Source organism: Sparus aurata, chromosome 4 (genome assembly GCF_900880675.1).
Source record: "Sparus aurata chromosome 4, fSpaAur1.1, whole genome shotgun sequence".
NCBI classification, from domain to species: domain Eukaryota; kingdom Metazoa; phylum Chordata; class Actinopteri; order Spariformes; family Sparidae; genus Sparus; species Sparus aurata.
The window spans coordinates 41,132,131-41,155,255 of NC_044190.1; the positions used below are offsets into that span (position 1 = coordinate 41,132,131).

At 45.5% G+C, this 23,125-nt stretch overlaps 2 protein-coding genes across 3 annotated transcripts in view; one reads left to right on the forward strand and one right to left on the reverse strand.

Moving 5' to 3' along the window:
• Positions 1 to 622: 622 nt before the first annotated feature.
• Positions 623 to 3,736, reverse strand: agrp (agouti related neuropeptide). 2 transcript variants are annotated; one of them, XM_030415134.1, is made up of 4 exons: positions 3,557 to 3,736; positions 2,646 to 2,785; positions 1,328 to 1,425; positions 623 to 1,249 (listed from the first exon to the last, which is right to left on the reverse strand). In XM_030415134.1, the coding sequence occupies exons 2-4, from the start codon at positions 2,782 to 2,784 to the stop codon at positions 1,058 to 1,060; spliced, it is 429 nt and encodes a 142-aa protein (XP_030270994.1). In that variant the 5' UTR covers position 2,785; positions 3,557 to 3,736; the 3' UTR covers positions 623 to 1,057. The 2 variants fall into 2 exon arrangements, with proteins under 2 accessions (XP_030270994.1, XP_030270995.1); XM_030415135.1 differs by lacking the exons at positions 2,646 to 2,785; positions 3,557 to 3,736 and adding an exon at positions 2,354 to 2,496.
• Positions 3,737 to 7,756: 4,020 nt separating this feature from the next.
• Positions 7,757 to 23,125, forward strand: part of vps13c (vacuolar protein sorting 13 homolog C) — an 88,749-nt gene continuing 73,380 nt past the window's right edge. Inside the window, exons 1-15 of the mRNA XM_030413265.1 lie at positions 7,757 to 7,980; positions 9,914 to 9,957; positions 10,103 to 10,145; positions 10,380 to 10,475; positions 11,074 to 11,106; positions 13,130 to 13,231; positions 13,405 to 13,467; positions 15,077 to 15,151; positions 15,618 to 15,727; positions 15,912 to 15,971; positions 16,051 to 16,110; positions 16,549 to 16,629; positions 16,877 to 16,934; positions 17,448 to 17,575; positions 18,056 to 18,162. Of these exons, the coding sequence (XP_030269125.1) occupies positions 7,881 to 7,980; positions 9,914 to 9,957; positions 10,103 to 10,145; positions 10,380 to 10,475; positions 11,074 to 11,106; positions 13,130 to 13,231; positions 13,405 to 13,467; positions 15,077 to 15,151; positions 15,618 to 15,727; positions 15,912 to 15,971; positions 16,051 to 16,110; positions 16,549 to 16,629; positions 16,877 to 16,934; positions 17,448 to 17,575; positions 18,056 to 18,162 (1,160 nt within the window). The 5' untranslated portion in view covers positions 7,757 to 7,880. The remainder of the gene's footprint in view (positions 7,981 to 9,913; positions 9,958 to 10,102; positions 10,146 to 10,379; positions 10,476 to 11,073; positions 11,107 to 13,129; positions 13,232 to 13,404; positions 13,468 to 15,076; positions 15,152 to 15,617; positions 15,728 to 15,911; positions 15,972 to 16,050; positions 16,111 to 16,548; positions 16,630 to 16,876; positions 16,935 to 17,447; positions 17,576 to 18,055; positions 18,163 to 23,125) is intronic.

A 23,125-nucleotide genomic window follows, 5' to 3' on the forward strand; every position in this document is an offset into this window, starting at 1 on the left:
GTACTGTGCTAGGTACTCTTTTTGTGGTTCTTGGTGTTGTAGCAATGTTGTTGTGTCCGTTGTGTGATAGCGGAGCAGTCAGTAGTATAAGTAGGTGTATAGGCAAACAAACAAACACCATGACCATTATTCATCGTATTATTACATTTGTGGGAAGTTATTAGAATAAAGATTTTCACGTCCCCGCAAATGTAATGAATCCCTGCAAAGATAATTGTTATGACATTTCTGGGAAATCACGTGTTACATTTGTAGTAGGCAGCGGCTATTACGTTTGTGGAAAATGTATTACATTTGTGGGTTTATTACATTAAATGCTGCAGATTTTTATTATGTTTGTGGTTTATCACGTTTGCGGACATTATTACATTGGCGGGCGTTACAATGAGCCTTCTGTCATTTTAATGAATCAATCAGCATGTTGTCTTCACTGACACAAAACACAAGGAGCAATACAGACAGGGGAAACAACACAAACACCAGGAAGAAGGCGGGGCTGCCATGATGGGATCCTGTCATAATGACCTGATCATACATTTAACTCATAACCAATCGAGAATATCCCAGAACAGAAGGAAGATCGTAAAGTGACAGGTTTTAAAAATGTGTGTTTCCCCTGAGAGAGAGACGTTGAGATCATATCAGCCTGAACACTGTCTTCACTACACTGCTGCAGGCAGCATCTGTAGGCCTAGCTTAGCATCAGTGATGGATTCAAACTACTTAATTTTTACTGAAGTCATATATTTTACAGGATATCTTTTACTCAAATTTGACTTGCTGGTACCTTTTACAACATAAGCAAGACTGAAGCAGAGGAAACTTGTACTTTACTAAAATGCAGCAACACATCTCCGTTAGAACACATCTCTTATTTCATCAGCATTATTGTTATCACGTTGTCTTTTATTCACAAAACACTTTAAACATCTGAAAATATATTTTGCTCAACAGTCATTTATTACATGAAGAGCACTTTTATCCAACATGTAACAGAAAGTATCATCAGGTTTCTGTCTGCACGTCTCCTCTCAACACCTCATTGTCAGGTGCGTCGTCAGGTGCGTCTGGGCGGGCAGGTGTGGCCGACTCGGCGGCAGTAGCAGATGGCGTTGAAAAAGCGACAGTAGCATGTGTCACAGGGGTCACAGCAGGGCAGAGGGTAACCCAGACAGGACTGTTGGTGGGGGATGCATCGACGAGGTGAACGCATGGCCCGACCCTGCAGCTGTAAGGCTGCCGACGAGTCCTGGAAACAGGAAACAGATCAACTCACTGCATTCACCTTTACATCTGTTAACTCAGAGTTCAAATAAGCCACACCCACCTCGTCGTAGGACCCTGCGTCCATCAGGAAGTGATCCTCCACCGAGTCGACGGGTAGGAGGGCGGGGTCATGCACAGGGTCGGGGGCGTGGCTTCGGTCTGCAGGACACAAGACAGAAAATAATGGACCTGCTGTGTCACCTGTCCAGCTTCATCGTTCCGTCTGCGAAAGTCAGCTGCTCCTGATCACATGACATTTATCTGCCAAGTGACTTAAAAGAATCAGTTATGTGTTATTATATATTATTATTATTGTTATTATTACTATTATTATATATTGTTATGTTCACACGGTGACCTTTTTCCTCTGATGTCATGGTGGGAACCTGACACATCATTAGCTGAAGTGATGACGGACGGTGAAAATCTGGCATCATATTTCAAACTATGACAACAAATGTGATCGTCTATTAGCTAACTTTAGCATTCAACCACTTCCTGACTAAGATTAGTGTTCGATTTGCACAGCACTGCTGCCAGTAGCATACATATCTCATTTCTCGTTTTTAGTTTGCACTATCTGGTCAATTTTTTGAAATAACCATATTTATTATTATTTGTAAATAACAATTCACTGACAAACTGTTTATAATTTATGTTAATGTTAATTCTGTACAATATTATGTTCATATGTATATAGGAGTTTATTCTATTCCATTCCACTTCTTCCCTTTCTAATTATATTGTTTATTTTTTACTATTGTTACTGTTTTTTAAAATACTTCTGTCCTTTGGCTGCTGTGGCAAACAAATGTTTGTGTGACAATAAGTATTGAATACTGATTTGGATTCTGACTGATTACATCCAGAGTGGTTCACCTCCAGGCTCACTGCATCCAAGATGAGTGTTGATATTTCAGAATTAATTTTACTGTTTTATAACAAAACAGTAACGTCAGCTCGGAAGTATCTGAATGCTCAAGATAGCCAGTGGGTTGTCAGTGATGATGTTCTACTCTGAAGGTGAGCTGATTTCACTGTGATGAAATAAAATGTGTCAGAGGTTCACTGTTGTGTGAGTTTGAACCTGGAACAGAGCATCTCTTCATCCCACCACGATGTGAACATGGAGGAAAAACTGGACTGGTTACAAACCAACTGAACATCCCTCATGTCACCCTCCCTGACAGTCCCTCTGTGCAGTCAGGGTTTGTCTGTTCCAGGCTCCTGTGGAAACATGGGCGTGCACCATGGCCGACAACCTCCGTAGATATAAAGACTCATTCTGAGGTAACACACTGGATTTCTCAGCCCAGTTGTGTGTCAGGTGACAGGTGAGGTTGTGGTTGGAGCTCTCTGACTGGACAGGCGTTACTAACCCATTTCCGACAGGTATGAGGGTTCGGCACGGCGGGCAGCAGCTGGACCATCTTCCAGCTGGATGTTTCCATGAACCAGAGAAGAAGAGAGACGCAGCAGTGTGAAGGAGCACCAGCAGAGCAGCACAGCGCCGAACATCCTGCCAGAGAAGAAGAAGAAGAAGAAGAAGAATTACTGTCTGATTACTCTCTGATCTAAAGTTCAACATGTCAGTGATGATCTGTGTGTGTGTGTGTGTGTTTGTGTGTGCTGAGCGTTTACAGGCACCAGATTAATGACAATCATCAGTTTTTACCCAAACGAAGAAATGAGTTGATTAAATGACTGAAGTTACAAGAACAAGATGACATCATCAAGTATTCAACAAACCAAAACATCACAACGCCACATTGGAACCTGAACCCTGAAGTCCCAGAACTAAACTCTTCGGTCTCCATTTTATCTGCAGGAACAAATAACCTGTACATGTGATCGGACCACATCAGAACTACTCAGAACCTACATCAGCTTCAACACAGTAAACACTTTATAGATCACTGAGAGAGAGAGAGAAAGACAGACAGAGAAAAGAGAGAGAGAGAGAAAAGAGAGAGAGAGAGAGAGAGAAAAGAGAGAGAAAGACAGACAGAGAAAAGAGAGAGAGAGAGAGAAAAGAGAGAGAGAGAGAGAGAGAGAAAAGAGAGAGAGAGAGAGAGAGAGAGAAAAGAGAGAGAGAGAGAGAGAGACAGACTTTTAACCAACTTTATTAAAACAGGTCTGTATTCATCACAGCACACTGTACACCCCCCTACACACACACACACACACACACACACACACACACACACACAACACACAAAATAAAAATTAAAAGTCACATGGAGAGAGAGAGGGTGAGAGACCCTGACTGTCAGAGAGAGAGGTGACTTACCTGTGGCTGTGACTCTTGTCGTCTGTGTCTGTCTCGGGGGGACGAGCACCATTTAAAGACCTGGATGCATCTCGCAGGTCACATGGTCAGCTGGAGGGCGAGGGGGTGTGGCCATGGTCATTATAAAGGTTCGTGACCTTGTGGAGAAACATCAGATGGAGCCTGATGGGGGAGGGGCTTCTGGTAAATGACATCATTGAATATAATAACATATTATTTATGTATAGAGCCACATGTTTCTTTTAAAATGATTCTATTATTGTTATTGTGAAATATTTAAAAGATTCACATTTTCAAAATAGATCATTAAAATAAACAATATTTATCTTTTGTTTTGATTCATGGTGTCAAGTGGACATTTGAAAATAGTTTGTACAGATTAATTATTGTTAAACTTAAAGTGTGTGTGTGTGTGTGTGTGTGTGTGCATTTGTGTGTGTGTGTGTGTGTGTGCATTTGTGTGTGTGTGTGCACTTCATTCCTTCTCACAGACTGTTTGTTGTTTTTATATATTCATGTTTTTCACGTCTGTGTTTACAACATCGTGATTTAATACAACACACAACACAAGTTGAAGTTCACACAGGTGAGATGTATAGTTACACTCATGAAACATCCCATAATATGCTCAGATCAGATCTCTGTTTCAGAACCAGATTGGTGTAAATGAGTTCTTCAGTCTGGGTTTGGACTCAGCTCATCCTCGTGTAGCGTCTGTCTTCACATGGTCTGAGCTGGAGTCCAGCAGAGACCAGCAGAGACCAGCAGAGACCTGCAGCGACCAGCAGAGACCAGCAGAGACCAGCAGAGACCTGCAGCGACCTGCAGAGACCAGCAGAGACCAGCAGAGACCTGCAGAGACCTGCAGAGACCAGCAGAGACCTGCAGCGACCTGCAGAGACCAGCAGAGACCAGCAGAGACCAGCAGAGACCTGCAGAGACCTGCAGAGACCAGCAGAGATCAGCAGAGACCAGCAGAGACCAGCAGAAACCAGCAGAGATCAGCAGAGACCAGCAGAAACCAGCAGAAACCAGCAGAGACCAGCAGAGACCAGCAGAAACCAGCAGCAACCAGCAGAGACCAGCAGAGACCAGCAGCGACCTGCAGAGACCAGCAGAGACCAGCAGAGACCTGCAGCGACCAGCAGAGACCAGCAGAGACCAGCAGAGACCTGCAGCGACCAGCAGAGACCAGCAGCGACCTGCAGAGACCAGCAGAGACCTGCAGCGACCTGCAGAGACCAGCAGAGACCTGCAGAGACCTGCAGCGACCTGCAGAGACCAGCAGAGACCTGCAGAGACCAGCAGAGACCTGCAGCGACCTGCAGAGACCTGCAGAGACCTGCAGCGACCTGCAGAGACCAGCAGAGACCAGCAGAGACCTGCAGAGATTTATGAGATCTGCAGAGATTTGTGAGACCGGCAGAGACCTGCAGAGACCAGCAGAGACCTGCAGAGATTTGTGAGACCGGCAGAGACCTGAAGAGACCTGCAGAGATTTGTGAGACCAGCAGAGACCTGCAGAGACCAGCAGAGACCTGAAGAGATTTGTGAGACCAGCAGAGACCTGCAGAGACCAGCAGAGACCTACAGAGATTTGTGAGACCTGCAGAGACCTGCAGAGATTTATGAGATCTGCAGAGATTTGTGAGACCGGCAGAGACCTGCAGAGACCAGCAGAGACCTGCAGAGATTTGTGAGACCGGCAGAGACCTGAAGAGACCTGCAGAGATTTGTGAGACCAGCAGAGACCTGCAGAGACCAGCAGAGACCTGAAGAGATTTGTGAGACCAGCAGAGACCTGCAGAGACCAGCAGAGACCTACAGAGATTTGTGAGACCTGCAGAGACCTGCAGAGATTTGTGAGACCAGCAGAGACCTGCAGAGACCAGCTGATATCATTTAATGTGTAATTCCTTTAATGTGTATCTGATTGTGTTGTTTTTAACTGCTGTGGCTGACCGGTTCAGTCCAGGACTGTCCCTCAGAGACGGTGTTCGTCCCAGACCCTGACTTGTGTTCGGGAGCACATGCAGAGTTCTCTGTTTTCTTTGCCTCAGCTGCAGAGCGATGACATCACAACAAGTTAATTGGTCCTGCCGAACACAAACATCATGTTTCGTTACTTAGAAAAATCACTTTGTGTTAAGTGTTAGTTTTTGTTTATTTGTGTTTTTGTCCGTTTTGTCGGGACAACATGTGATTGATCATCATGTGTTTCCTGTTGTGAGTATTATGGGCTTTATGTCTAGGTAATGATCATCTCAGTGGGTTTGATTGAGAACATTAGATCAGCTGCTTCCTTCATTAAACTCTTCGTCCTCCTCATCCTCCGTCTGCAAACATGGCGCCCGATTCTCTGAACTGTGACACATTGATGACATCACAGCTGCACTCAACACAAATCAGGCAAACGGCATCTGTCCATCAGCAGGAAATGACTCCTAATAAGACCCGTTTGTCCTCATCAACAGCAACTGAGCTGTGACCATGGCAACGCTGGAGTTCAGCTTTTGTTATAAATATAAGGAAAAACAAATGCTCTTATTGTGAAAATCCTGAACCCACATCAGATCAGACTGCCTCCAGCACCCGTCCCCCTCCAGCACCCGTCCCCCTCCAGGACCCGTCCCCCTCCAGCACCCGTCCCCCTCCAGGACATGTCCCCCTCCAGGACATGTCCCCCTCCAGGACCCGTCCCCCTCCAGGACCCGTCCCCCTCCAGCACCCGTCCCCCTCCAGGACCCGTGCCCCTCCAGCACCCGTCCCCCTCCAGGACATGTCCCCCTCCAGGACATGTCCCCCTCCAGGACCCGTCCCCCTCCAGGACATGTCCCCCTCCAGCACCCGTCCCCCTCCAGGACCCGTCCCCCTCCAGCACCCGTCCCCCTCCAGGACATGTCCCCCTCCAGGACATGTCCCCCTCCAGGACCCGTCCCCCTCCAGGACATGTCCCCCTCCAGCACCCGTCCCCCTCCAGGACCCGTCCCCCTCCAGGACCCGTCCCCCTCCAGGACATGTCCCCCTCCAGGACCCGTCCCCCTCCAGGACATGTCCCCCTCCAGGACCCGTCCCCCTCCAGGACCCGTCCCCCTCCAGGACATGTCCCCCTCCAGGACATGTCCCCCTCCAGCACCCGTCCCCCTCCAGCACCCGTCCCCCTCCAGGACCCGTCCCCCTCCAGCACCCGTCCCCCTCCAGGACATGTCCCCCTCCAGGACATGTCCCCCTCCAGGACCCGTCCCCCTCCAGGACATGTCCCCCTCCAGCACCCGTCCCCCTCCAGGACCCGTCCCCCTCCAGCACCCGTCCCCCTCCAGGACCCGTCCCCCTCCAGGACCCGTCCCCCTCCAGGACATGTCCCCCTCCAGGACCCGTCCCCCTCCAGGACATGTCCCCCTCCAGGACCCGTCCCCCTCCAGGACCCGTCCCCCTCCAGGACCCGTCCCCCTCCAGCACCCGTCCCCCTCCAGCACCCGTCCCCCTCCAGGACATGTCCCCCTCCAGGACATGTCCCCCTCCAGGACCCGTCCCCCCTCCAGGACATGTCCCCCTCCAGGACCTGTCCCCCTCCAGGACCTGTCCCCCTCCAGCACCCGTCCCCCTCCAGGACCTGTCCCCCTCCAGGACCCATCCTGCTCCAGGTTCTGTCTTCCTCCGGAGGACATCCTGCTCCACACTGTCAGTTCTCTCTTCATCCTTTTGACTGAATGTGTCATATTTGTATTATTACATAAACATTTATCAGACACTTCTGTCCAAAGTGACTTACAGTAATTCAGACATACATTCACACACTGACGGTGGCGGTGACATGCAAGATACCGACCAGCACATCAGGAGCAGTCTGGGGTTCAGTATCTTACACAAGACCAGAGGAGTCAAACCAGCGACCTTCTGATAACAAGACACCGCCTCTACCCCTGAGCCACAGCTGCCCAAGTGTAAGTTGGGTAAATTAAGCAAACATGTGGATTGTGTTTGCATTTTTACGGTTTTATTACATCTATTTATGCCAGTTTATTATGTGAGTACAGAGACAGACAGTCAGACACACACACATCCACCCACACCCACCCACATCCACCCACACCCACACACACACACAGTCTAGTAAAGTGAAACTGTGTGACTCATCGTCACCTGACTGATCGATTCTATCTCGCTCCTACAGTGCTGTTCACACACAGGCAGCACTACTCGATGACACCTAGCAGTCGATCCCAGATAGAGTCGATCGTTGATTCCTGTCTTCATCCGGAGCGGAAATCAGGTAAAGGCTGACGGCGACCCTTCCACAGGGTCCCACCCGGAGCTTTCAGTCATGGTCTTCGAGTCTCTGGTCAGCGACCTGCTCAACAGATTCATCGGAGACTACGTGGAGAATCTGGACAAGTCCCAGCTCAAGATCGGGATCTGGGGAGGTAAGATCAGCAGCTAGCTAGCAGCCACCGCGGTGGCACACTGACAGAGGCCGGACTCCGTACAGTAATAGCACATTTTAAAACTCTCTGCTTGCTGAACAAATATCAGCACGGACTAGAACATATTTGAAAAATGCAGTGTTAAAGAACAGGTTCTATTCTAAAATTCGGCTTTAATACAACCCACCGACCGGCTTTAATTCATTCAATTTATCAAAGCTTTCCAGCTGTCCCCTCCATGCCTCCACCAAAACATACAGAAGACGCTGGCGGAAGCGGGCTCTCATGATTATGAGCGTCTGTCAGTTCATTAAGTAGAATCATTATTGTTGCGTTACACTGATGCCGAATTGGAGAGCAAGTCACAGTGAACAGAAGTTCACCGCAGTCAGGTTTTAATGTACCTCAAATACAGTAAATTACCAGATTTTCTACCGAGGTTGGGTGTGCTAATCTCACAGTCACAGAGCGTCAGTAATCGGGTAAACAAACACACCCTCAACGCACACACACACACACACACACACACACACACACACACACGGTCGATCTGACCCAGGATCAGTTTGAAAATGTCTAGAAACTAACGGTCAAACTGACAGATGGACACAAAGTCTCACCAGGGTTCATTCAGTTAACTGACAGTTTAAACCTGCTGCTTATCAGCTCAACACACACACACACACACAGTAAACAGTGAACAGAAGACGTGTTTCTAAAACTGGTCTTTCTGGAACAGAACTGTCCACATGTCTTTGTCACACCTGTGGGAGTCAAACATACCCGAGACACTTACAACAGGCTCCACCAATCAGCTGGCAGCTCTGAGTGGCTGCGTGTTGATGAAGGGTTACACAAACCTCCATCAGGAGGAGTTCAACATTTATGCTACAGATCTGGAATTATGGAAGTATTCACATACATTCATCTGCTCAGTGACAAGTAAAAGTCCTGCACACAAAATACCACCAAAGTAAAATAGAGATGTATTATCAGTGACATGTCATCAGAGTATCAAAGTGAAAATAGTCTTTGTGCAGGAAAATGTCTCCAGTGACCGAAACATTATTCATTATTAGATATTTTGCAGGAAGTAGAAGAGAATGTGTTCACCTCGGATAACCACCACGATCCAACATGGCTGCCGATTACCTTATTCATCTGAACAGATGTTACAGCTGCAGGAGAAACATTCATAAAACACGAACCATCACCTTTCAGCAAATATGAGTTGTTGCCTTCAGGAAAAGAGTATAGGGTACCAAACTGCAAGTTAAATAGATATAAACTGTCCATCCTACCTACCTCCGTTAAATTATTAAATAGTGCAAGATAGTGTGTGTGTGTGTGTGTGTGAGTGAGAGATTCATAAAGGGACAGTGCAATAAAAACAATGGTATAGGGAAGTGCAATAGAATAATAAGAGTGCAATAAAATAATCAGTTCAATAGAATTAATGATGTTGTGTGGGTATATGTGCAATAGGAAGAGAGTGTGCAAAAAGTGCAAATGAAGAGTGTGTGTGTTCTGTGCCGATATGAATTTATGCTATATGTAAACAGACTTCCTCATCTTTCCTCTTGTGTTTTGTGATGTGCTATATGTGAACATGTGACATTCTCTTGTGTTCAAAACAAATTTCTCCTAAGGGAGACAATAAAAGCATCTAACTAACTAACTTTATTATTTTGCCAAAGTGTGGTAAAATAATACATTTATGACAAGTCATCTGATGATACGTGTCAGCAGAGGCTCTGTGTGGGGAAAGGACACAATCATTATTTTGTATTCATGTAATAAATGTGATGTTGTCAGTCAGACGGTCACCTGCTCACAGTGTTGTCACAATCATCAGCTCATCGTGATAAATGTGAGCCTGACAAACGTGATGACGATGATGAAGAGTTAATGACTTCATTGTGTTTGTTTGCAGGAAATGTAGTCCTGGAGAACCTGAAGGTGAAGGAGAATGCTCTGGTGAGTCTGAGGCCCCGCCCCCTCTCTATGATGTCATCAGCCACAGTGTTTCTGATAGCAGACGTCAGATGATGTCCAATCGCTCGACTGTAACGCGCTGACTGGTTGGCTGATAAATATGTAATAATGTGTGTTTGTGTTTCAGAGTGAGTTTGATGTTCCGTTCAAAGTGAAGGCCGGACAGATCGGTGAGTGTGAAAATGTTTTATTCTTGGAGTTGTGATTTATATTTTGAGGGAGTGTCGTTGATTTGATTCGTAGCTGTTGATTGATTAAATGATTTGAATTGATTCTCTTATTAAAAAAAACAGGAAACAAATAACTCCTCACTTCCACTGGACAGGAAGTGCATCAAACCCAAAACCTATTGAACCAAACTCACTGAGCTGATAAACTGATGTCACTTCCTGTTTGTGTTTCAGGGAAGCTGACGTTGAAGATTCCCTGGAAGAATCTGTACAACGATGCCGTGGTCGCCACGCTGGACGGTCTGTACCTGCTGGTTGTTCCTGGAGCCAGTAAGTGATGATCTGTGTGCTCTGTGGACAGATTCATGTCTAATGAGAACGCTCCATCACCAGCCAATCACATGCCAGACTGCTCACCTCCGTCAGGTGACCTTTATCTTGTAGGGTTAGGCTTAGTGATGTTTCAAAATGAAGCCACATGATTCTGCTTATGTTTATAAGAATAAAAGATCACGAAGCTCTGAGGTGAACCCGTCAGACATGGGACCAGACCAGGTCTGACTGTGGGACCAGGTCTGACTGTGGGACCAGACCAGGTCTGACTGTGGGACCAGGTCTGACTGTGGGACCAGACCAGGTCTGACTGTGGGACCAGGTCTGACTGTGGGACCAGATCAGGAGCAGGTTCTCATGATCACAGGGACACACAGAGACATCTACCTAGTTGAATGTTTGTTCTGATAGCAGAAACTTTATGATGACACATCTGTTAAACTGTCAGTGCTGCATCTGTAGTCAGAGTGATGTGCAGCACCTGCTGAATAAAGCCTGTTGATTGGCTGGTCTGGTCTGGAGATGGAGCTTCTACGTATTGACACACATGTAGATGGAGGAGTGTGTGTTCTCACTTGTTGTGTGTATGTTGCAGCTGGGTCTGAACTGAAAACGTGTCCATACAACGGTAAGAGGCCGAGGCTCAGGTGGTGGTTCAGGTTGAGGTCTGATCCAGTTTCTGTGCTTCTTGTTGGGGCTGCACGATGTCCACATGATGATAAATAATGATAACAATAATAATGATAATAAACAGCTGATGTGCTTCCTTCCCTTATGCCATAGTTAAAGGTTGTTTTCCTGCACAAATCCAGCCTGATGTCAGACTCACTGTGACAGTGAGGTTTAAAGTGAACCAGTCTATATGTGGATCTGTCATTTCTCTACACACATACAGACATTACACTGTGACATCAGTTTTACTGCACAATGAGAAGTAAAAGTGAAGAAGTGAAGTGTCTGTTGCAGTTGAATACTGTTTGAAGTTGGTGAAGGAACACATCGTGCAGCCCTCACTGTTTCCACCTCTTGTCCTCTTGAACCTTTTTACTTCACAGTTCTGATGTTTCATGTAGATTTTCCTGGAGTCTAATCAGTCCGATCCCGGGGTCTGTGGGAGGTTTTGGAGGATTTTCTGGTTTCTGTAGAAACACTTGAGCTGTCATGTCAGCAGGGTGGAGGCTTTTAACAACCTTTTGGACTGCACAGGAACCTAATTTAAAGTTAATGACTCACCTGCAGGGTGTCTGCATCAGAGTGCTGAGCAGCACAGGTGTGACGTGACTTGATTCATTGACTTTCAGTGACTCGACAGAAAACAGACAACATGACATCATTCAGCTCAGAAATGATCAAATATTTTAACTTAAAGACAAAAAAACAGAACAAGATCAGTTTCATGTGAGATGACAGGAAGTTTACGTAAAGAATCAGAGAAAAATATTTAAAATCATGCATTATTTATGAAAACATGGACCTAGTCACCGGGTCCAACTCGAGTCTCCAGTCGTCTGCTTGACAGTCATCGTCTGTTTGGTCTCTGAGCTGAGCTGACCTGAGATCAGACTGTTTTAACCTGCAGGAAACCCACTGATAAACAAAGTAAACCTGTCAGTGTTTGAGTCTGGACTCGGTCTGGTTCTACAGTTCAGGATCTTTCCTCACATTTATGGAGTTAGAATTATGCCAAAACCTCACACACAGACAAAACATGTTTAACTCACGCCCAATGATTCACAAACAAACTCAGTGTGGTTTGCAAATACAAAACATCATTTACAAACTAATGCATTTTGTTTTGCAAATAAGAAATGTACCTATCAAACAAATACATCATGCTTCAGAAACTAATACAGCATGTTTTACACATACAAAGAAACATATTTCTTCAAGTACAAAAAAATATCCTTCAAGTACAAAAATAAATCTTTCGAGTACAAAAATAATGTGAATGATGTTTTGTATTTGCAAACCACACTGAGTTTGTTTGTGAATCATTGGGCATGAGTTAAACATGTTTTGTGTGTGTGTGTGTGTGAGGTTTTGGCATGATTCTAACTCCATACACATTCACCTTCACAAGAGTAAAGCAGAGAAGAAGAGTGTTATATAACGTTCCTTATGAAATAGACCTCAGAAACAAGCAGCGACTGAAAGAAACTGAAATTTAATTTGCAGGAAAAGAAAGTTCGACCTTGAAAAGATGACTTTTAGGTGGAGTTTAACTTTTAAAACACATTAAACACACTCAGACACACCTGGATCTTTATTTAAACAAACAAGAGTTTTTGTAGAGTCTCTAGTTTCTTCAGTTAGTTCAGGAGAAATGAACAGACACTGGCAGGTGTTCACCTCACCTGGAGAACAGGCAGACAGAGTTCACACTGAGTGAGAAAAATTCACAGAGCTGACAAAACAACAAAAAGGATGTGTGCAGATTCACTGACACTGACACAGTCCAGCAGCTGTTTGTCTGATCATGTCGTCTGTGTATCTGCTGTGGCTACGTGGTTAGCATTAAGCTAACCACCAGGTAACGATGCTGTTGGTCCTGTTGCTCTCATCATGAAGCTTCAGTCAGGTGCAGGTTGCTGAAAGTCAGAATGTGTCCGAGCAGAAACTCACTGTTTTTGATTTATTTTATATTTTTTCAGCGATCAAGTTCGATGCAGCGAAGGAAGAGCGCTACCAGCAGGAGGCGAAGCAGAGAGAGCTGCAACGCATCGAGGAGGCGTTACAGATGGCTGCACGCAGAGGTGAGAAGGACTGACCTCTGCCTGACCTCTGACCTCAGATGATCGGAGTGTGTATCTTAGAGTGTGTGTCTTTAAAATGTGTATTGAGACCAGTAGGGAGGTCATACTGGGCCCAGTACCAGATGAGTGTATTAACGTGCCGTCTGTACTGTTCATGCTGCATTTGCTGTCAGCATCTCAAACTGGAGATCTGCTGTTCAGTCTGGAGAGTGTTGTTTACAAGGAGCCGCACAACGGTAACACACACACACACACACACACACACACACACACACACACACACACTTTTTCCTGTAACAAAGACAGACACACAAGAAAAAGCTCAACAAACACATTAAAGGTTGAAAAAACGTTTTGAGTGAATCCGAAGCTCTTTGACAACCTGTCCACTGCTTAGACCATCCAGGTGTTAAGGCCATCCAGGTGTTAAGACCATCCAGGTGTTTAGATCATCCAAGTGTTAAGGCCATCCAGGTGTTAAGGCCATCCAGGTGTTAAGACCATCCAGGTGTTAAGGCCATCCAGGTGTTTAGATCATCCAGGTGTTAAGGCCATCCAGGTGTTAAGACCATCCAGGTGTTAAGACCATCCAGGTGTTAAGACCATCCAGGTGTTAAGGCCATCCAGGTGTTTAGATCATCCAGGTGTTAAGGCCATCCAGGTGTTAAGACCATCCAGGTGTTAAGGCCATCCAGGTGTTTAGATCATCCAGGTGTTAAGGCCATCCAGGTGTTAAGACCATCCAGGTGTTAAGACCATCCAGGTGTTAAGGCCATCCAGGTGTTTAGATCATCCAGGTGTTAAGGCCATCCAGGTGTTAAGACCATCCAGGTGTTAAGGCCATCCAGGTGTTTAGATCATCCAGGTGTTAAGGCCATCCAGGTGTTAAGACCATCCAGGTGTTTAGACCATCCAGGTGTTAAGACCATCCAGGTGTTTAGACCATCCAGGTGTTTAGATCATCCAAGTGTTAAGGCCATCCAGGTGTTAAGACCATCCAGGTGTTAAGGCCATCCAGGTGTTAAGGCCATCCAGGTGTTTAGATCATCCAGGTGTTAAGACCATCCAGGTGTTTAGATCATCCAGGTGTTAAGGCCATCCAGGTGTTAAGGCCATCCAAGTGTTAAGGCCATCCAGGTGTTTAGATCATCCAAGTGTTAAGATCATCCAGGTGTTAAGGCCATCCAGGTGTTAAGGCCATCCAGGTGTTTAGACCATCCAGGTGTTAAGACCATCCAGGTGTTTAGATCATCCAGGTGTTAAGACCATCCAGGTGTTAAGGCCATCCAGGTGTTAAGGCCATCCAAGTGTTAAGGCCATCCAGGTGTTTAGACCATCCAGGTGTTTAGATCATCCAGGTGTTAAGACCATCCAGGTGTTTAGATCATCCAGGTGTTTAGATCATCCAGGTGTTAAGGCCATCCAGGTGATAAGGCCATCCAGGTGTTAAGGCCATCCAGGTGTTAAGGCCATCCAGGTGTTAAGGCCATCCAGGTGTTAAGGCCATCCAGGAGTTCAGGTGTCAGCTCAGGTGATCCTACATTGAATATAAGATGAAGAGTGAAACCCGTTTCTTTTCATTTGTCTCGTAGTTTTACAGCATCTATTATTTTTCCAAATTACTGGACATATTGATCCTTTAAACTGTTAATGACATGTTGAGTCAGCAGTTTGTGTCGTTAACATGTGTCCTGCCTGTGATTGGCTAATCTCTCACCCCCACCTGTGACGCTGCTGCTGGTTTAAATCTTGGCTGTGAATTCAGTGTCTCTGCTTCCTTTCTCTCTCTGTGTTCTCGCTCTTTTCTCTCACTAACCTCCGTCTCTCTCTTTAATGCTGCCAAAGTCTCAAAAGGATTTAAAAAACATAAAAAGGCCAAAAAAGGCCTGAAGAAGCTGAAACGACATGACAACAGAACAGGTGAGGTTTGTTGTCTCTCTGAAGGGGAAGAAGATGAGTGTGATCCTCACAGAGGTCAGAGTGAACGTAAAGCAAGTCTCTCCATCTTTGTTTGATTAGGCAATCTTTATTTGTATTGCGCCAATTCACAACAAAAGTGATCTCATGAGCCTGTCCAGTTAGAGTGGGTGTAGACATACTCTTTAATGTTCAGCATGTCATTAATGTTGTCAGCTCTCTGGCTAAGCAGCCTCTTCCTGAGTAAGCTCATATTTTTCTGACTCACAATTTCACCCTAATTATGACTTAAAACATTTTATTCATCGTCTTATCTCTTTGGTTTCTTCTGTTACAAATCTGTTTCTGATGATGTAAAGTTTTAAGTCAAACAGATGCTGGTCTGTGGATAAAGTCTGTTCTGGTCCTGGTCTGATCGAGTCCTGGTTTCATCTCTCTTTTAATAGTTTTCTGTTGTTTGTGTTTTCAGAGAAACCTCAGGAGGACAAGAAGGACACTTTTATGGAGAAACTGGCCACTCAAGTGATCAAAAACCTACAGGTGAAGATCAGCAGCATCCACCTGCGCTACGAGGACGACGTGAGTACTGACCCAGGTCCACTTCCAGGTTCAGGGGGTTAGGGTAAGGGTCGGGTTCTCTGTTTGTCTGACTGTCAGGTGGACAATGAGTAAATGTAAAGCTCATCTGTTCAGCGTGATGTCATAGTTCTCACCTGTACCGAGATACAGGAAGTGAAGCTGGTTTTCTGCTTGTTTGTTTCAGCTGTCAGACACGCAGCGCCCCCTGTCAATAGGACTTACACTGTCAGAGCTCAGCCTGCAGGTAACAAACACACACACACACACACACGCACACACGCACACATGCACACCTGTAACCCGATGCTTTTTATATTTTTCAGACGGCTGATGAAAACTGGAAGTCTTGCATCCTGAACGAAGCAGCAAAGATCATCTACAAGGTGACAGATGTTTGTTTACGTCAGCTGGTTCTTGTTTACCTTCACAATAATTAAACTTTTTATGATTTAAAACACAGTCTGATTCTTACAGTCGGGTCAAAGGAACCTGATCTAAATATGATATGAAAAGCTTCATAACAGCATTATCTGACTCAGCTGGACTCTGTGTTCATGGACTGTATCTGTAAATAACAAAATACTTTATGAAATTCAGGTCTCAATGAGTTGCTTGTTGGATCCAAACTGATTCATTTTCATGGATTGTAGTTTGCACAGTTTCTCAGAGCCACACAGTCAAGAGGCTGGAATAGTTAATGATCCCTCTCTCACTTTGAGCCACATATCTTCATGTATGTATGTTAAGAATACCCCTCTAATGTAAGAGTGTCAGTGTCAGTGTGTTAGACTTGTGTGTGTGTGTGTGTGTGTTTGTGTCAGCTGGGTCGTCTGGAGTGTCTCTGTGCCTACTGGAACGTCAACAGTCCAATCTTTTACAAAGGATCATGGGAAGACATCGTGGTGAGTGTCTGCAGTGTCCCAGCTACAGCACGTAGAAACTTGTTGAGGAGTAATGAATTAAGTTTGAGTCTTTGATGACTCTGTTAAAATTCACGACACTTTGTTGAAGATGCTGACTGTATTTTTTAGTATTTTATCTTTAAAGTAACTGCATATGGTTTTCATCCTCCTCCTACTCCTCCTCTTCCTGTACCTCCTCCTCTTCCTCTTCCTTCTCTTCCTGCTCCATCTTCTCCTCCTCCTGTAGAATCAGTTGAAGAGTGGGATCAGCAGTAAGGACCAGGAGCTTCCTCACTATCAGTACAGTGAGTTCTTCACACAGATCAGAACAACAACAGTCCTGAACTCCTGCTGACAGTAAAAGGATGTTAAAGCGTTTTGTGCATGTATTTTAACGTTGTTTTAATGTTATGTGAGTGGTTTGTGAACGCTATGTTAATGTTATGTCAGCGTTATGTAAACGTAATGTAAAGATTATGTTAATGGTATGTTAATGTTAATATTTTATGAATGTATGTTAACGTTATGTTAATGTTATGCTAATGGTAAGTTCTGCTTCTTGTTCATAAACTTTAGCTTAGTTTGTTCCAGCTGGATTCAGTTCATTGATCTGTTTCAGTTTTCTGAAATGCGTCACTGAGATCAGAAAGCTGCTGCAAACAACAAACTGATAAACAGCAGATATTTGTTGTTGTCATTGTTGTTGACATCTGCGGCAGCTTTTGCTCAGGAAGAGAAAGACAAATTAGTTTAGTTCTGATCATCAGCTGATCGTTTGTCAATATTTATGCTTCACTTATTGATCCTTTTGTTTGTAGTTTTCAAGCCGATCTTCGCATCTGCTAAAATGATCATCAACCCGAACGCAGAGTTGGAGCTGAAAAGTCCCAAAGCTGACCTGCACCTGGAGGTTCAGAACATCGCCATTGAGATGACCAAACCACAGGTGAGACAAGGAAAGACAGACAGGTGAGACACGGACAGACAGGTGGGGGACAGAATGAAACGTGTGAGACGTTTTCTTCTGTGGTTGCCTCGGCAACCATTCTGTTAAACTGCTTTGCTCATTGACGTGTGATGAATTGTTATCAATAAAATATTGCTGTTTTGTTGCAGATTTTTTATTTAATGAACATCTGGCGGCTGTTTTTAGTCACGTTTTCTAATAAACCCTGTGAGGGAAGTTTACAGACGGGGTGTGTGTGGACACGTAGGTAAGACATGTGGGTAAGACTAGGGTTTAGATGTGCAGATAGGACTGATGGTTAAGACATGTGGCGTAGGTGTGATGCGTCTTGTCCAAACCACGTGTGTCACTGAGTCATGTGGTTCATGTCTCACCACGGCTTCCTTTCTTTGAAAACAGCTGTCATGGTGTTTTTATTTTCAGTCCTGTGAAGGTGTTGATGTGTTCTGGTCTCTGCAGTACCTGACCATGGTGGAGCTGCTGGAGTCCATTGACTGCATGGTGAAGAACGCCCCCTACAGGAAGTTCAGGCCTGACGTCTGCATCCAGAGCAGTGCCAGACTCTGGTCAGTGGAAAGAAAATCTGTTCACAGTTTGGTTTATGTACTTTTACTTTGAAATGACGCTGACATCCTGTCGGTGCCTCCTTAAAGGAGAACTTCGGTCGATTTAAACATGCAGCTTCATTGCTCAAGCTACCCTTGACTTGCCAGTACCGAAGACGCGAACAAATTTGGTCCAGCCATTACAGAGTTCCGTGAATGGAGACTTAGCATTGAACGCTAACAGCATGGGGTCAGAACTTTACACTGTGTTTTAAGCATCTTAACATGCTCCACATCTCACACCAAAAGTTATGCAACATCAGCAGACACCTTAGCACACAGCACTGTAGCGTGTATGACTCAAACTGAATAAAAAAGTAGTTAAAACAGTGTGTTTGTGCAAGCAGCTACTTACCTGTTTGTTGACATCCGTGTGTTCCGGTAGCTAGACCAAACTAGTCAATCCATCGAGTGTGCACTTAACAGGCTTAACAGGCTATTGTAAGGCTCATGGCTCATGACAGGCTGTAACATGGACATGTACATTATGAACATAAACACAAAAATGCTGGAATACGTTTCCGTCTCCGCCAGTGAGGGAGTAAACGCACGCTCGACGGATTGACTAGTTTGGTCTAGCTACCGGAACACACGGATGTCAACACACAGGTAAGTAGCTGCTTGCACAAACACACTGTTTTAACTACTTTTTTATTCATTTTGAGTCATACACGCTACAGTGCTGTGTGCTAAGGTGTCTGCTGATGTTGCATAACTTTTGGTGTGAGATGTGGAGCATGTTAAGACGCTTAAAACACAGTGTGAAGTTCTTACCCCATGCTGTTAGCGTTCAATGCTAAGTCTCCGTTCACGGAGCTCTGTAATGGCTGGACCAAATGTGTTCGCGTCTTCGGTACTGGCAAGTCAAGGGTAGCTTGAGCAATGAAGCTGCATGTTTAAATCGACCGAAGTTCTCCTTTAAGGCTGCACAGTCCCTTACATCAACAGGCAACACCCTCCTGGTCACTTGTCTTGTGTTAAAGATAGAAAAACTGTATCAAGTAATTTGAAAAACCCATAAACCTCTCAGTGTGATATTTGTTTTTTTCTTGTGAACCATGTGATCAGTAAAGTCTGAGGTTAAAAGGAATTAATAAACACCAAATATTCAAATAGAATCCAAAATATTTTTTTTAAACTCGCCTCCAGATCTGAAAGAACACAGAAACATTTAGATCCCTGAAGATTCGAAAAACCAAACCTGAAAATTAGACATTTTACCTGAACTGAGTCTCACCCAAAGACCTCATCTGGAGACTACACCTGAATAACACATCTGAAGACGTCACCTGAAGAACGCACCTGAGGACCGCACCTAAAGAATGCACCTGAAGAACGCACCTGAAGAATGCACCTGAAGAGCACACCTGAAGACCGCACCTGAAGACCATACCTGAAGAACGCACCTGAAGACCGCACCTGAAGACCATACCTGAAGAACGCACCTGAAGACCGCACCTGAAGACCATACCTGAAGAACGCACCTGAAGACCGCACCTGAAGACCATACCTGAAGAACGCACCTGAAGAACGCACCTGAAGACCATACCTGAAGAACGCACCTGAAGAACGCACCTGAAGACCGCACCTGAAGAATGTATCTGAAGACCGCACCTGAAGAATGCACCTGAAGACCGCACCTGAAGACCGCACCTGAAGACCGCACCTGAAGACCGCACCTGAAGAATGCACCTGAAATACGCACCTGAAGAATGTATCTGAAGACCGCACCTGAAGAACGCACCTGAAGACCGCACCTGAAGAATGCACCTGAAATACGCACCTGAAGAATGTATCTGAAGACCGCACCTGAAGAACGCACCTGAAGACCGCACCTGAAGAATGCACCTGAAATACGCACCTGAAGAATGTATCTGAAGACCGTACCTGAAGAACGCACTTGGAGAACACACCTGAAAAACACACCTGAAGTACGCACTTGAAGAACACACCTGAAAAACACACCTGAAGAAGGCACCTGAAGAGCATATCTGAAGAACACGCCTGAAGAACGCACCTGCGGAACACATCTAAAGAGCAGCCCTGAAGATAGCTTCAGAAAAACACACCTGAAGACCACATCTCATTAATACACCTGAGGAAACGTCACATGTCACTGAAATGTCGCTGCCGTGCCTCCTCCACTGTTACCGCTGTTTATGCCATATTTTGCTAATTTTTTGGCTTATGTCGTGTATGAACCCTGGACTTAAAGCCATCTCTTAGAATCGGCCTGTTCAATCTAACACTCTGCGACACTGAAACACCAGTTAAACAGTCTACCTGTCTGCTGCTACTGCCTCGCCACTGGTAAGCCTCTGGGCTAGCTTCACCGGTACAAGGCTCACCTGCACAGGACTCCTGGCACTCCTCTCCGCACTCTGTGGCTGGATAGCCTTCTCTGACGCGGCCCACGAAGCACACCGCACAGCTGACTAGTCCGCTGCCACCCTGCCAGCTCTCCTGGATGCTTACCTGCACCCAAGGATTGCTGTCAACGTGGAGGACGCTGTATCCCCGACACACAAATGTCCCGAGGGTGTTCGCTTGCCGGTCGGCTAGCCTGCTGCTAATCCCCGGCGTCGCTCAGCAGTTTCTCCATCTCTAGTGAAGCTACAGTCTACATGCTTCATTCCTCTGCCTCCACCGCGCTGGTTCTGTGGCTTCATCACCTGGATCATCCATCGCTGGACTACGTCGCTGACTCATCATGTGGATTTTTAATCTGTTCCTCTGGGTTGCGCTGTGTCTGACTCTGATGAGTGCAACTCTGCCGCTACGTCTCCGGACCTTTTAAATGCTAAATGAGGCTTCTCCGCCGGGTTTTTCTTTTATTAGTAAACCCTGTGCAACAGGGAGCTGGCGGTCCCGCTCACCTTGATAGCTGCACCGTGACAACATCAAAGTCACTGCTGTCACTGTCCCCCATTGTTATCATCTACAGTATGGCTGCTTGATTATGGCAAAAATCGTAATCACGATTATTTTGATATATTGTAATCATGATTATTGAAGACGATTATTCATTGATTTGAGAATAAGCACTTAATGAACTTTGAACTCTGGACCTGAAAAACAAGAAAAATGCAAATAAATAAGAGAAAAATATATCAATAAAATGAATGAAATGCGGCTCGACCAGAGGTCCGTTGTGGTGGCAAAATATAATGCTGTTGACACTTCTCTTGCAACTTTTCTGCGACATTCGTCATAAAGAGCAGGCAGCGCAATTCTGCTGATATGGTGACGTGATGGTAACACATACCGCTTGTCCAATGTGTTAATCAGTTTATTGAACCCCGGGTCGCTAACGGTGATGATAGGGCAGATGTCTTTGGCAATCATGTATGTGACGGCATCCGTTATTTCTTTATGCCTGTTGGAGCTGGGTGGATATGCGGTGGCAGTGTAAAGTGTTCCTTCACTACTTGGTCATGTATTACTCTGTGTGTGGACTTTAAATGGTTAAACAAATTGGTCATGTTCCCTTGAGGTGCAGACACGGTCGCGCGACATATCTTGCACAATATCTTTGTTTGGTCTGAGTCAGACTCCTCGAGACTGAAGTGTTTTCACACCACAGAATTCGCTTTACCTTTCTTCCAGACCATTTCTGCCATCTTCTACGGTCTTCTTCTACACATTTTTTCAAAACACGCACTGGCAATACGCACCAGCGTGGCCTAAAGCAAAAATGTTCAGGTGGGGGCGGGGCGAAGTGCACAGGTGGAGATGGAAGGGTTCGCTGTATTTACCACACAAGACACGGCATGCGGCAGAATGATTGTTTTATTACGATTACCTTGTTTTCATGATCGAGGGAAGCCAAAATCAAAATCAAAATTTAGTTAATCGCCCAGCCCTAATCTACAGGCCACCAAAACCCTCTGCTGTTTTTCTCAATGAATTCTTATCACTACTAACAACTGTATGTGCAATGTCCCCCACTGTTATCCTCCTCAGTGATTTTAACATCCACATTGACAATCCATCCAGTATCTTTGCCAACAACTTCACATCACTCCTGGACTGTCTTGGTATCACACAACATGTCAACCTCCCAACCCATAACAAAGGCCACATACTGGACTTAATTTGCTGCACTGACATCACTTCCACCAACCTTAACATAACAGATTTCCCAATTGCTGACCACAAAGCTGTACTTTTTGACATGCACACCCAACTACACAAAGTCAAAGAACAACGGACCATCTCCTTCAGAAACATCAATCGTATCAACACCACAGATCTTTCCACCTTGATCAGCTCCCACCCCAGCCCTCCCCCAACATCTTCCCCTGCTGACCTGGTGACTCACTATATAACTGACCTTAACCTTTACCGGCCCATCTCCAACCTCCCATTCATCTCCAAAACACTTGAAAGGGTGGTTGCTGCACATCTACAGTCCCACCTTGACAACAAACAACCTCTATGAACCTTTCCAATCTGGTTTCCATCCAAAACACAGCGCTGTAACAGCCCTGGTCAAAATCACTAATGACCTCCTCTGTGCAGCAGACTCCGGACTTCTTACCATTCTCATCCTACTCGACCTAGGTACAGCATTTTACACTATCTCCCACACAACTTCTGGACCGCCTGGCTGGCATTAGGATCACTGGTGCTGTACTTCGCTGGTTTAGAACGTAGCTCACTGCCTGCCAACAATTCGTGCAATTAAGGGACCACAAGTCTGGGTGTTCGGGTATCTCACTGGGTGTCCCCCAGGGGTCAGTCTTGGGTCCACTCCTCTTCATCATCTACCTCCTCCTCCTGGGCACAATCCTCCATCATCATGGGATCCACTTTCACTGCTACGCTAATGACACACAGGTCTACATCTCCTCCAAACCCACCGCTGCAATCCCTCCCGCCTCCCTCATCACCTGCCTAGAAGACATCCGGAGCTGGATGAGCA